This window comes from Heptranchias perlo, chromosome 7, assembly GCF_035084215.1.
Source record: "Heptranchias perlo isolate sHepPer1 chromosome 7, sHepPer1.hap1, whole genome shotgun sequence".
NCBI lineage: Eukaryota > Metazoa > Chordata > Chondrichthyes > Hexanchiformes > Hexanchidae > Heptranchias > Heptranchias perlo.
In genome coordinates this window covers 75398493-75411218 of record NC_090331.1, presented here as the reverse complement: position 1 = coordinate 75411218, position 12726 = coordinate 75398493, and the positions used below count along the sequence as shown (strand labels likewise).

Sequence of the window (12726 nt, the reverse complement as noted above, 5' to 3'; positions counted from 1 at the left end):
AGCAAAATGCTCACCTTGGGACACACCTCAACTTCGCTTTTTTCTGAACCTGTGTTATTTTTCCCACCACTTCGTGCCGGGGCGGGGGTGGGGTAGGTGGGGGGGGGGGTGGGGCTACGCCCCACAGTTTGGGAAACACCGCTTTACAATAAAGACCTGTAGGGTAGGAGCCATACCATTAGGAAAACAGTATGTTTTATTTTTATACTTGTGATTTATTGAGCTTTGTTTTATGTTTTGTAAGTTATCGACGAATATCTAATGTTTATATTTAAAGGGGGGCGCGAGAGTGCTTGCCTTCGATAATGTGGGGCAGAGCCAAAATAGTTTGGGAAACGCTGGGCTACGTGCATGCCTGTCACAGGATGTATTGTGCAATTTCAGGAGCAAAAGTAAAAAGTGCCAATTTTAGAAATAAAATTTAGAAACACAATACACCATCAGGGTTCATATGATGAAAGCAAATATGATAAACAGCAGCATTAAAAAGACAAAAATGATATGAATGAGCATAATTTTTGTTGAAAGCCTATATTTTTAAGACCTGCGTTGAATCTCAAAAGCAGTACAATCTAGGCTCTGATTTGCTAGCAGTTCATAATAAATAATTCAGAAGGCTTTTGCAGCAATCAAAGGGATTTAGTCAATTGCCTGTCGCTTAAACCAGCGTCAGATCTACTTCATTTGTTCCATATTGTTTTCTTTCCCTTGCCTTTAAATCCATGATGGAACCATACTTACCGGGGTGAGCTTGAGGTCCTGCAGGACATCATCGTAATAGTGAAACTCCGAGAATTCCAGCTTCACCATTTCATTCTTCATCTCTAGGATTCTGCCCATAATTCCATCCAGCACATGGCGGATAACCCTTCGCTTCTGAGGATGCACAATCTGGTCGTAAAGAGTTTCCATACTGCGGAAAATCTGCACATACTTAATGTAGAATGTTGTCAGCATCTGGAAGATCATCAAGCGGTCTGTCTGTGGTTTGGCAACCTGGGCAGGGATCTCTTGTTTCAGAAGGTAATGGAGGGCCTCATGGGTGTCAGCCCACATCTTATTGTAAGTTCTGCAATACAAGAAAGTAATGGATAATGATATGAACAGCAGACACAAAAAGTTAATGAGTCACACTGCATTTTAAAGTAAATGTGTCAGATATATTAGGTCGGATTTTGCTATGAAAATAATGGTGAGATTAACAGCACTCACCGTTATTTATGCGCAAATCGGACAGCAACTTCTGGCGAGCGCACATGCACAGTTAAATGCGAAAATCCGGAAGTTGCTGACCGAGATGCGCTGCCCCTCCATAAACTGTTCGAAAATGGCTTCTCCCTGTCTGGCTCCCCGTTCAAATGTATGGAGTGGTGTGAAGTTCCTGCACTAACGTCATAGATATGGACTAAATTTGCCACAGAAAGTTAAGGCTTGTCCATTCCAGTCTAAGTATCCTTTTAATGATGTGGTAAGTCTTAATTACTGCCAAATAACCTCTCTGGCACTGAAAATTAACTTTTACATGTGTGGAGTCTCATTCCTTCAGCTTTTAATTAATGTTGGAGATTTTTTTTAAATGTAAATACATTTTTTTTCTGTCTCTTTTATCTCTCTCTTAATCCAATTTTTTTTCCCTCTCTTTGTTTCGCTTTTTGTACCGATTTGACATTGAATTCACTATTCTAACTTATACTCCCTGGTTCAGACTCTGTACTGCTCATTAACAATTCTTCAATCTGATTGGTTAAGGAGACGCACAGTTACTTGCCCTGTTCACACAGGTCCCAGATGCCCTCTAGAGGGCGACGTGCTCTTTGGATCTCTAACTTACAGTAATTTGCCGTGGAAAACCCCATAGAAAGTCTATGAGGAAGTGCAAGTCCAACTAACGGCGCTGCTCACAGCAAAATCCGGCCCATTATGTTAAACATTAAGTAACATTCATTCCCTATCCATTTCAATTTATAAATTATCTTTTTACAATAATTTAGGAATACTTTTACTGCTTTCATGAGGAGGTTTTCCTGGGATTATTTATTTTTTGGTCTTTAGATCACCCTGCGCCATTAACCATTCTCTGATTGAAAGGCCAGACAGGAGAGTCATTTCCATACCTCTGCTTATCCTGGTCAACAGTCTGACTGCAGGAGGAGAACAAGAGTGACCTGGACCACTCACTCACCAGCTGTCCTCCCTGTTTGTAGCTTCCACTTATTCTTTTCTCCTGATGACATGATCTACATTAGAAACTCATCACATGGGGAACCATGGATGCAAATTCATGTCTTACTACATTGTGGCTCAACATATACCAGTATGCTGACCTGTTTTAAGAAAAGATTTTTTGTTCTGACAATGGCTACAGTAGCATGGAGATGGATTACCAAATTTTCCCTGTATTCTCTTGGTATTTTTGCTGTATATTTATATACACACATAGGTGAGAGTGCATCAGTTAAACTACCAAGATATTTTGATACAAGGGATTAGATTTTACGATCAGACATTGGTCAGGCAGCATGTCATTATATTAGCTTAATTTATGTTGTGTGGTTCTCAGCCCATATTGGGCCTGGTGTTGACAGCTCACCTTGGGGGTGGGAGGGGGAGGGGCGGTTGTAAATTGCAGGGAAGGAATCCTGGAAGAATAGGTGACAGCACTATACTGGCATAAATTGCAGGAAATTGTGTGGATATCTAAATTATGTCTAAATTATCTAAATTATAATTGAAATATAATTGTGGTCGGCACATCTGGGACCAGTACTTAACCTGACCAGAAAATTGGATAATTCACGAAATGCACAGAAAATTGGGGTAAATGATCTCTGCCCATTTTTCCAATGAGTCACGCCCACATTTACACCCATTAATCAGGCATAACAAAAGTCCACCCAAGTTGTCTGCAAACAGGAAATCACCAAGGAAATACAGGAAGAAGATTCAATCTACAGGAACAAGTGACATATAGCACTCAAAACTTGCTTTGTTTTTTATCCCCTGACCCTTATTTTTCTTGTTTCTGTCTGTCTGCCTTTTTCTTTCACTGCTTTGTGCTTCTCACCTTTTTAGTTTTCTCTGTCAATGCCTACCCTTCCCCTGCTATACTATTAAGTTTGCTTGAAAGTGATTAGCTCAGAAACTGTCACAAGTGTATAGATCTCCCCTCCTCCCCCCACCCACCCCCACCCCAGCCCAGAACTGAAGAAGCCAGTTGTAAAGTTCTACTAAAGTTATAGTATTTTTATAATTGATTACAGAAGTATTTTTGCAGATAGCTCTATGCCTCAACATTAGCCTCTTTTTTGTGAAAATATTGTTCAAAATTAAATTCTGTATTTCCGAGGAGAGGAAGAGGCTGTATATGAACCAATAAGTACAATATTTGAAACCTGTAGGCTGCTGAATAAAGCAACAAAATAAATGTGATGTGATGATATTACATTGTTTGTTGAGCTCATCACTCAACCAGCAGCAAGAGTCCAATGTTCTGCACTGGCTGGCTACCATATTCCCTAGTATACCAGTATCACTGTTCCACATCAAGGAGCAAGAATTTTTTGGGGCCCGATATTAGGAGGGCGGCGGGTTGGTAGCGGGGGGTTGACTGGGCGCGTGGGTAACGCGCCCAGTGAAATCGGGGTGCTCCGCACGCGATTGCAGCTTTCGCGCTGGAAAGCTGCGCAGCGGGCGGACTGCACATGCGCAGCATAGGCTGTCAGCTGGAGGAGCCCTATTTAAAGGGGCAGTCCTCCACTGACTGATGCTGCAGAAAATAGGAAAAATTACAGCATGGAGCAGCCCAGGAAGAAGGCTGCTCCCAGGTTTAATGAATGGGGTGAGGAGGAGGGGGAGGACAGAGATCTTCTCCCCGGCGGGCGGGAGGAAGTGGCCTGCCTCTGCCACCAAGAAGGCCTGGCTCGAGGTGGCAGAGGAGGTCACCTGCACCACCAACATATCGCCCATCTGCATACAGTGCAGGAGGCGCTTCAATGACCTAAGTGGGTCAGCCGAAGTGAGTACACTTACTCATTCCCCAACACTCCGTCTGCCACATCACCGCCCCCACCCCACATCTCCTTCTGCACTGCCAACACTATCACATCATTCCTCACACCCACTCAAAGCTCATCTTCATCCTCATCTTACCTGCACTTACTCACCTCGCCAGTACTCATCCCACCACTACCACTCAACCCAATCCTCATACAATCTCATGGCTCTATCTCATACTCACCCTCTCATGCATCTCTTTCACGGTCAGCCTCACTCAACCTGCCACTACCTGTGCTGCAGCCACAGGGCATGCATCACATATGTGCAGTAGGAAGCATAAGGTAAATGTGTCGTGAGCATGAAGGGGATGCCCAAGGGTGTTTGAGGGTTTGTCATGGTTTTTACTTATATTTAATTTCTGATCAATTCACATTACATATTATATTGTCACCACTACTGCCACGTCTTTGCGAATCTTGTCTGGTTTGTGCAATAATGCCCTTTCCTGAGGATCACTATGAAGACCCACAACTGATGCCACCCATTGTGTCACTGCAGAGTGGGTGTAGGTGTATTTGCAGGGCTCTTTTGTGCAGACGACTGAGAGACGTCGGCGATGTCCCCGGTGGCACCCTGGAAGGATGCGGAGGAGAAGTTGTTGAGGGCAGGGCAATGGTGACATTGACAGCGACAGGTAGGAAGATGGTGCTCGGCCCAGCCGGGAGCAGCTCGGCATGAAGGAGGCTGCAGATGTCCACGACTACATGTCGAGTGTCTCTGAGCCTCCATGTGCACTGCTGCTCAGAGAGGTCCAGGAAGCTGAGCCTCGGTCTGTGGACCCTGTGGCGAGGGTAGTGCCCCCTGAGACGCATCTCTCTCTGCGGTTGCCCTTGCTCCTGCTGTGCAGGTGGATGTGTCACAGCACTGTGTTGTGGAGCCTCCACGTGTCAGAGGTGGATGGCGTGGCCGGCGAGGCTGGTGATGCTGTTCGCCCTCCAAGGAGGTCATGACTGCAGCTACGGCGGCCCCCATCCGGAAGATGTACATTTAAGGAGGTCCGCAAGGTAGGTAAATGTGTCTGGACACCGGGGTAATTGTGCAAGTTGGTGAATTTTATTGTTAGGAGGAGGGTGGTGGAGGCCAAACTTGTCCAAAGTAACAGAGTAGCCTCCTGCAATGAGTGAGGGTCTCCCCCCTCCCACCTGTCAAATGGACCTTTGCAGCTGCCACAGGCTGATAGCTGCAACACGTCCATTTCAACTGGGACTATTTCCCCCAGTACGGGAAACTGTCTCAGTTGATCTGAAATTCCCACCCCTCCTAAAATATCAGGTCAATCAGGTCTGTAAACGACCTGAAGTACCTGGTTAATTACTTCAAGTAGCATCCCGCCACGAACGCACCCGCTCGGGAGTGGGAAAATCGAGCCCTTGGATCCCATTGTACAGCAATATCATAAATGAATTTATGAAGTTTTATTCTTTTCAGTATTTCTAGCAAAATCATAAACGTGCCCTGAAAGAAAGATGAAAGGCTGAGTGAAATATGCTGGGATTCAAGTTCAAGACCCCCGGACCCCAGACCAGCATTTACCCTACTGAGCTGCCTGGTGCTCAAACATAAAAAAAACAATTAATTGAAACTGCTCTATAAATGTCAAAGTACATGCAATGAAATGGATGGCATGATTCAATGTAAATATTCTCATCCAGGTGTGCACAACTACAAACTAATTGAGTTGATTAGGATGCTATCTGAACCCTTCAATAAGATCAATTTGCTGTAATCCCTTCCTCTTATTCCTTATTCACACATATCCTTCCAACATCCATTATATTCCTCCTAATAGGTTTCTGCTACATTCTCCTCCATAGGGATTTACAGATGAGGAGATTTGTCCTTTGTTGCCATCAGCAAGTAGAATAACCTGTGTATCCTGTTGCTATAGAAACTATTCAGGCTTACAATTGGCACTGTTGCCAGTAGTTTTTTAATTAATTCTGAAGATTTAGGCGTCGCTGGCAATGCCAACCACGTTGGTGTGGGACTGGAGTCACAAATAGGCCAGACGGCAGGTTTCATAGAATCATTGAATGGTTACAGCACAGAAGGATGCCATTTGGCCCTTCGAGCCCGTGCCGGCTCTTTGTAAGAGCAATCCAGTTAGTGCCATTCCCCGCTCTTTCCCCGTAACCCTGCATTTCTTTTCCCTTCAAGTATTTATCCACTTCCTTTTTGAAAGCCACGATTGAATCTGCTTCTACCACCTTTTCAGGCAGTGCATTCCTGATCATAACTACTCACTGCATAAATCTATGTCCTCTGGTTCTTGACTCTCCCGCCAATGGGAACAGTTTCTCTATTTACTTTATCTGAACCCTTCATGATTTTGAACACTTCTATCAAATCTCCTCTCAACCTTCTCTGCTCTAAGGAGAACAACCCCAGCTTCTCCAGTCTACCAACGTAACTAAAGTGCCTCATCTCTGGAAACATTCTAGTAAATCTTTTCTGCACCCCCTTCACATCCTTCCTAAAGTGCGGTGCCCAGAATTGTCATAACACTCCAGTTGTGGCCGAACCAGGGTTTCCTTCCCTAAAGGACATTAATGAACCAGTTGGGTTTTTATGACAATCCGACAGTTTCATGGTCACTTTTACTGATACCAGCTTTTTATTTCCAGATTTTTTAAACTGAATTCAAATTCTCAAAATGCCATGGCAACAGGCAAGTAAATATTTGTTTGTTATTCAATCTTTAATGGCATTTCATTTCTGACTGAAGCTTGATATGGATTGCTGAATTTGTAAAAAAAATTCTTTGGCTCTTTATTTACATATGACTAAATTAGTACATATAAAAATATTTCCCGAACTAACACATAAACAGTTATTTTCGAATATTTTAAAACTTACTTTAAGGATGTTACTTGGCGTTTAATTTGTCAGCACTACTAGCACCCCAAACAGTTAATACTTCCTTCTGCTTCATTAATGCTCGTTTTACTACTTATGTTGAGAATAAACTCCTTCCACTTGTTTCTACTTTTCTCTCCTGGTGTCCCGAGACTGTGTTCAAAATCATGGATGAAGAGGGTGGGTGAGTGATCTGCTCCCAGGCATCTGCCAAAGCCAGTCTAAACACAGCACTATGTGTGAAAGTGAGAATGGCCTGAGGATGTATCTTTCATTGATTTTTTTTTCTCTTTCTTTCCCTTTGGGGTAAAGCCTGGCCTCACCACAATGACTAAAACCAAGAACTCAGAGGGCGGGCTGAGGGGAGAAATCAAAATCCTAGTTCTATAATGTCATGCCACAGCAGTTACAATGCTACTTAACATAACATAAAAAGACATAATGTATTGTCTTCCTAAATACACGTGCAATAGAACGCCAAAAACCACGAAAGACCATTCCCTTTTTAAAAGTTCGGGCATTTATTTTGTCATCCAAAAGTTTAACAACAATTTACATTTATATAGCGCTGTTAACATGGAAAAATGCCCCGTAGCACTTCACAGTGGCATATCAAATATTGACAATGAGCCAAAGAGGTAAATATTGAGTGGGGGGACTAAAAGCTTGGAAAAAGAGGTGGGTTTTAAGGAGGGTCTTAAAGGAGGAGAGGTCGGCAGTGAGGCAGAGAGGTTTAGGAAGCGAATTCCACAGCTTAGGGTCTAGATGGATGAAGGCACAGCTGCCAATGGTAGAGCAAAGGGAGTGAGGGATGCACAAGAGGCCAGCATTGGAGGTTACAGAGATAAAGAAGGGGTGAGGCTATGAGGCATTTTGAACACAAGGATGAGAATTTTAAATTGGAAACATTGGGGGATAGGGAGCCAATGTAGGTCCACGAGCACAGGGTGTTGGTTGAGCAGGACTTGGTGCAGGATAAGATATGGGCAGCAGAAATTTGGATGAACCAAAGTTTACGGACGCTGGAGGATGGAAGGCTGACCAGGACAGTTTTGGGATAGTCGAGTCTACAGGTGACAAAGGCATGGATGAGGGTTTTGGCAGCAGACGGGCTGAGGCAGTTGTGAAGAGGGAAAATGTTACAGATGGGGAATTAGGCAGTTTTTGTGGTGGAAAGATAATGGGGTCAGAACCCCAGGTCAGGGTCAAATAGGATGCTGAGGTTGCGAACAGTCTGGTTCAGCCTCAGGCAATGGCAAGGGAGGGGGAGCCAATGAAAGCTTTGTTAAGGGTCAGGGTATCAAAAGTGGAGGTGATAGATTGATTGAACAAATCAACAGTAGAGGTATCTTGACAAATGGAGAGCTGAAGGCTAACTAGTTGGGAGTCTGAAAGTGTAATTGTAATCAACTTGGGGGAAGTTTTTTCTAGAGGTGGACACAGAACGAAGTTGTGTTAGAAGGGAGTAGGGGGTCATGGGTGGTGAAGGATACAGGGAAGTAGTCAGAGATGGTCTTGTGCAGTGCCCCGAACTTAATGTAGTACTCTAAATGAGGTCTAACCATAGCTTTATATAACTACAACATAACTTCCACCCCTTTGTATTCCAGCCTGCCTTGTGATAAAGGTCAACATTCTATAGCCTTTTAAATTATTTTTTGTACCTGTCCACTAGATTTTGGTGATTTCTGTACTTGGACCCACAAATCTCTCTGCTCATCCACAGTTCCTAGCGTCTTGCCATTTAAAAAGTGCTCTGATCAATCTTTCTTAGGTCCAAAGTGGATGGCCTCATTCTTCCCCACATTGACCTCCACCTGCCACAGTTTTGCCCACTCATTTAATCTATCAATGTCCCTTTGCAACTTTCTGCTCCCATCCACACTATTTACTGTGCCACCTAACTTGGTGTCGTCAGTAAACTTGGATATATGTCTCTCTATTCATTTATCCAAGTCATAAGTGTGTATATGTGAAGCAAAATAAAAAAAACCTGCCTATCATAGGTATAGAATAGATAATCTGTAAGCCACTAGTAGTGACATTTGAATGCTGCTCTGATAGGATTGTTCTCCCCATAGCTAAACTCAACACTGGGAGCCCTATAAATGGGCATGCAGGTTTGACCTTACAAGGAATATTCCAAAAGATGGCTCACAAAATCTGTTTATGTGACCTTCAATGCTGTATCTCATTACCTGACATGAAAAGTGTAAAAGCAGTGTTGACTGGGGGGGAATCATAGCAATATATTATGTTGCTTTCGAGCAGTGCTCAGCTTAGTGCTGAAATTGTGGAGCATGATTCATCATGCAGCGTTCCCACATTATCCCACATCATTTTTGAGTAACTCAGCACTCTGAAAATGAACTAGGTAATATTTACAAATCATCCCACTATGCAGGGCAGCCATCTGTGACTGAAGGAAAAAGAACGATTGTGTCCATAGAATTTTATCTCATCATAAATTAGCGCCTTTCAAAGGAGGATGGAAAAAATCTAATAAAAACTTTAAAGGCAAAGTATAATAAAAGGTGCACAATACATACTTCTGACAATTTAAACAATTCAGATATGCACTTAGATACTTGGTTCGTGCTTGCGAATAAAATATACATTTGAAAGAAACTGCTCATTTTATTGTGAATTTCTATGTAGATACATGGGGATTCAGATAGTGATGGTAATGAGACACTGAACAACAGTTTTATATTGATAAAACATGTATATAGATTATAATACTTGCATCTACATTACAATGGCAGTTCTGCAGGCCTATTATTAGTTACTTTGCAACCACCACCTGGATCCTGTATACTTTTGTAAACACTAGGTAAACAGACGCACTCTGTTGTGCAGCAGTGTTTAATAATGTAAAGAAACATGAAGTGGGCTAGCCATTGTACAGGCAACTTGATAGGCTACAGATGGTAAGAGTGATTGATCTTTTGTGACCAGCCTTGACAGCAACTGCTTTGGAAGAGAAATAAATGAATGAATGACTCTCTCAGATGAGATATTAAACTGAAGCCCCGTCTGCCCTCTCAGGTGGACGTAAAAGATCCCATGGCACTATTCGAAGAAGAGCAGGGGAGTTATCTCCCGTATACTGGCCAATATTTATCCCTCAACTAAAATCACTAAACAGATTACCGGGTCATTATCAAATTGCTGTTTGTGGGACCTTGCTGTGCGCAAATTAGCTGCTGCGTTTCCTACATTACAACAGTGACTACACTTCAAAAATACTTCATTGGCTGTAAAGCGCTTTGGGACATCCTGAGGTTGTGAAAAGCGCTATATAAATGCAAGTCTTTCTTTCTTTTTTCTTTAAACACCATACAATGTCCATATTAAAACTGCAATTTGAATCTACAAACTCCACTTTGAATATATAAGTTTCACTATGCCTCAGTGTACAGAAAGGATAACACAGTCTGCAATGTGTTACAACTTACCAACATATCAAGGGGCTATGATGATATTGGACACATGGTCATTTCAATGCCAAGTTACTGTTTGGGAACACATTTTAATGTATTTTACAAGTGTAATATATGGAACCCTTTTCATCCTGTTGTTTTTCTCCATTCTCCTGGTACAGTTCAATGACTGCTGATTGCCCTCCAGTACATGTATAAACTTTAAGTGTCGGTAGGCTATTTGACATCAGGTGGGATCACAGCTTAGCTCCTTATTGTACTCACCACATAAGCGCACTTCCAGTGGGAGAGTTACTGGATAGTGATTAAAGGAGGAATCCTTGCTGAGACCAATTGTAGTGGTTCTATCACTGCCCCAGCTGAGATCATTTAGCACATGAACTTGGTCCTTTCCATGTTTGTATGTACTGTATAGAAACTAAAGAATTTCTTAGTATTTTCTTTATTTTCCCTCCCCAAACTGCTCCCCTCCTCTTCTGAAAGTAGTGATTCATGCCGGGGCTCAGTGCAATGGATCCCACTAACCGTTACCTTGTTCAAATGGCCCACTCTCCTTTGCAAGCCAGGACAGTGAATATCTGAAGACTATTTGACCATTCACTGTGGGAGAACCTTCACCACACGGACTGCAGCGGTTCAAGAAGGCGGCTCACCACCACCTTCTCAAGGGCAATTAGGGATGGGCAATAAATGCTAGCCTTGCCAGCAACGCCCACATCCCATGCACGAATAAAAATAAAAGTGCAACACACGTGAACCCAATCCTGTCCTCATGCACTTCCACACATTCTTACTTTCCAATAGGTTTCACATTCAATCTACCAAGAGGGGATGAACTTTTTCCTCCTCTCTGCTTTAGGGATGCTAAAGCAAATTGTACCATCCCTAATGCCACCCCAGCTGAAATCAGCCTGGGACCTGCACACTGTATGCACCTCAGTTCCACAATGAGCCATCTTTCCACTCTACTTACCATTTATATATTTTTTGTCAGTAAGGGTGTCATAGTGGACAGTAGTATCACAAAGTGATTCAACAAACAGCAATGCAGTAGCTTGACACGCAGCAATAGTCAGATTTATTACTGACCAATACAAGGAACATAATAAATGCTATACATTATAAAGTATTTTTACTGGCTTTTGAAGGTTTTTTCAAAATTTGAAGAGTTCACTGTAGAGGTACAGTAGTTCTAAATACTATAACACTAAAGAGGAATAAGGCATTCTTACTAGTCTTAGATGATTCTGTTTTTACTTTGAATGGTTAGTTGAAATGCATTATGTCAGAAGGAAAAGAAAAACTATTTGGAATCTTAATGCTAAACTAGGAAATCCATTGCACACCATTTACTTGTATTTTGAGGTCACTAATTACATTTTGCAATTCTCATGACAAATTACTTGCATTCCACAACATATTCTAAGCAATTATGTGATATAGCTGGTCTCTTGCAATGCAATTGAAATTACTGTGCAATTCTGATGATAAAAGCACAATCACCCTTTGCTGAAAATCCATGTCCAAAAGGAACATAACAATAATAGCATAATGCAATAATTGAACATGCTACAATTCTGCTAGCCCCTGCAGCAATGTTTTAGTCTTAATTCAGTTGCTACATTCAAATATCTCCAATGATGTATACAGATATAGGTGGCAATTCGGTATATTCAGTTGAAATGCTCTATTTCCCTTGTTTCCTCTCTCCCAATATGTTGTGATACATAGTCAATATATTTAAGTAAACTTATAAAATGGCTCCTTGCTTACCTGTTAGACATTATTGCTGTAGTGCGAGCTTTATAATTGCCTGGTCTCTCCTTGGAACGGCTAAGACGTCGGTTTTACACGCTTGTTAGTCTCATTGATTCCATCCTCCACCCAGTACCAGATTCAGTGACTTGCACTGGAGCTGAGGCTGGCTCTTCAGCTGGATCCTTGATAATTTTCTTGCCTTACTTGTGTGGCATGACTTTGTGCGTGTGTGCTGACCGTGCTGTAACTTGGTTTCTCTGTATCTCTGGCAGTTTCAGAGCTCAATGACTCTCACTTTTTCTTCCCTTCTCTTCAACTCCAGGGCAACCAGGACGCTGGCGCATGCGTAGTGCGGAACCCGGCGGCGCTACCGTGAGGCGCATGCGCACTATAGAGTACGGATCTAACGTCGCCATGGTAACCAAGCGCTGTACTAGGCCTGATAATTTAAACTGTGTAGGTTGAAGGAAAAAGAAACCTCCAGGCTGTCTCTGGGTGAGTTTGTGGTTATAGATGAACAATAGCAGCTTTATTTATTGGTTAAAAGCCCTCTTTCGAAGTTTGCTGCACAAATCACAGGGTTGCGTGATTGCCAACAAGTGTTGGGCTGAGG

At 42.6% G+C, this 12726-nt stretch overlaps 1 protein-coding gene across 1 annotated transcript in view; it reads right to left on the bottom strand.

Moving 5' to 3' along the window:
- Nucleotides 1-12418, bottom strand: part of iqca1 (IQ motif containing with AAA domain 1) — a 189280-nt gene extending 176862 nt beyond the window's left edge. Inside the window, exons 1-2 of the mRNA XM_067987925.1 lie at nt 12129-12418; nt 742-1069 (exon numbers count right to left, since the gene is read on the bottom strand). Coding sequence (XP_067844026.1) covers nt 742-1069; nt 12129-12139 — 339 coding nt within the window. The 5' untranslated portion in view covers nt 12140-12418. The remainder of the gene's footprint in view (nt 1-741; nt 1070-12128) is intronic.
- Between the last annotated feature and the right edge of the window lie 308 nt (nt 12419-12726).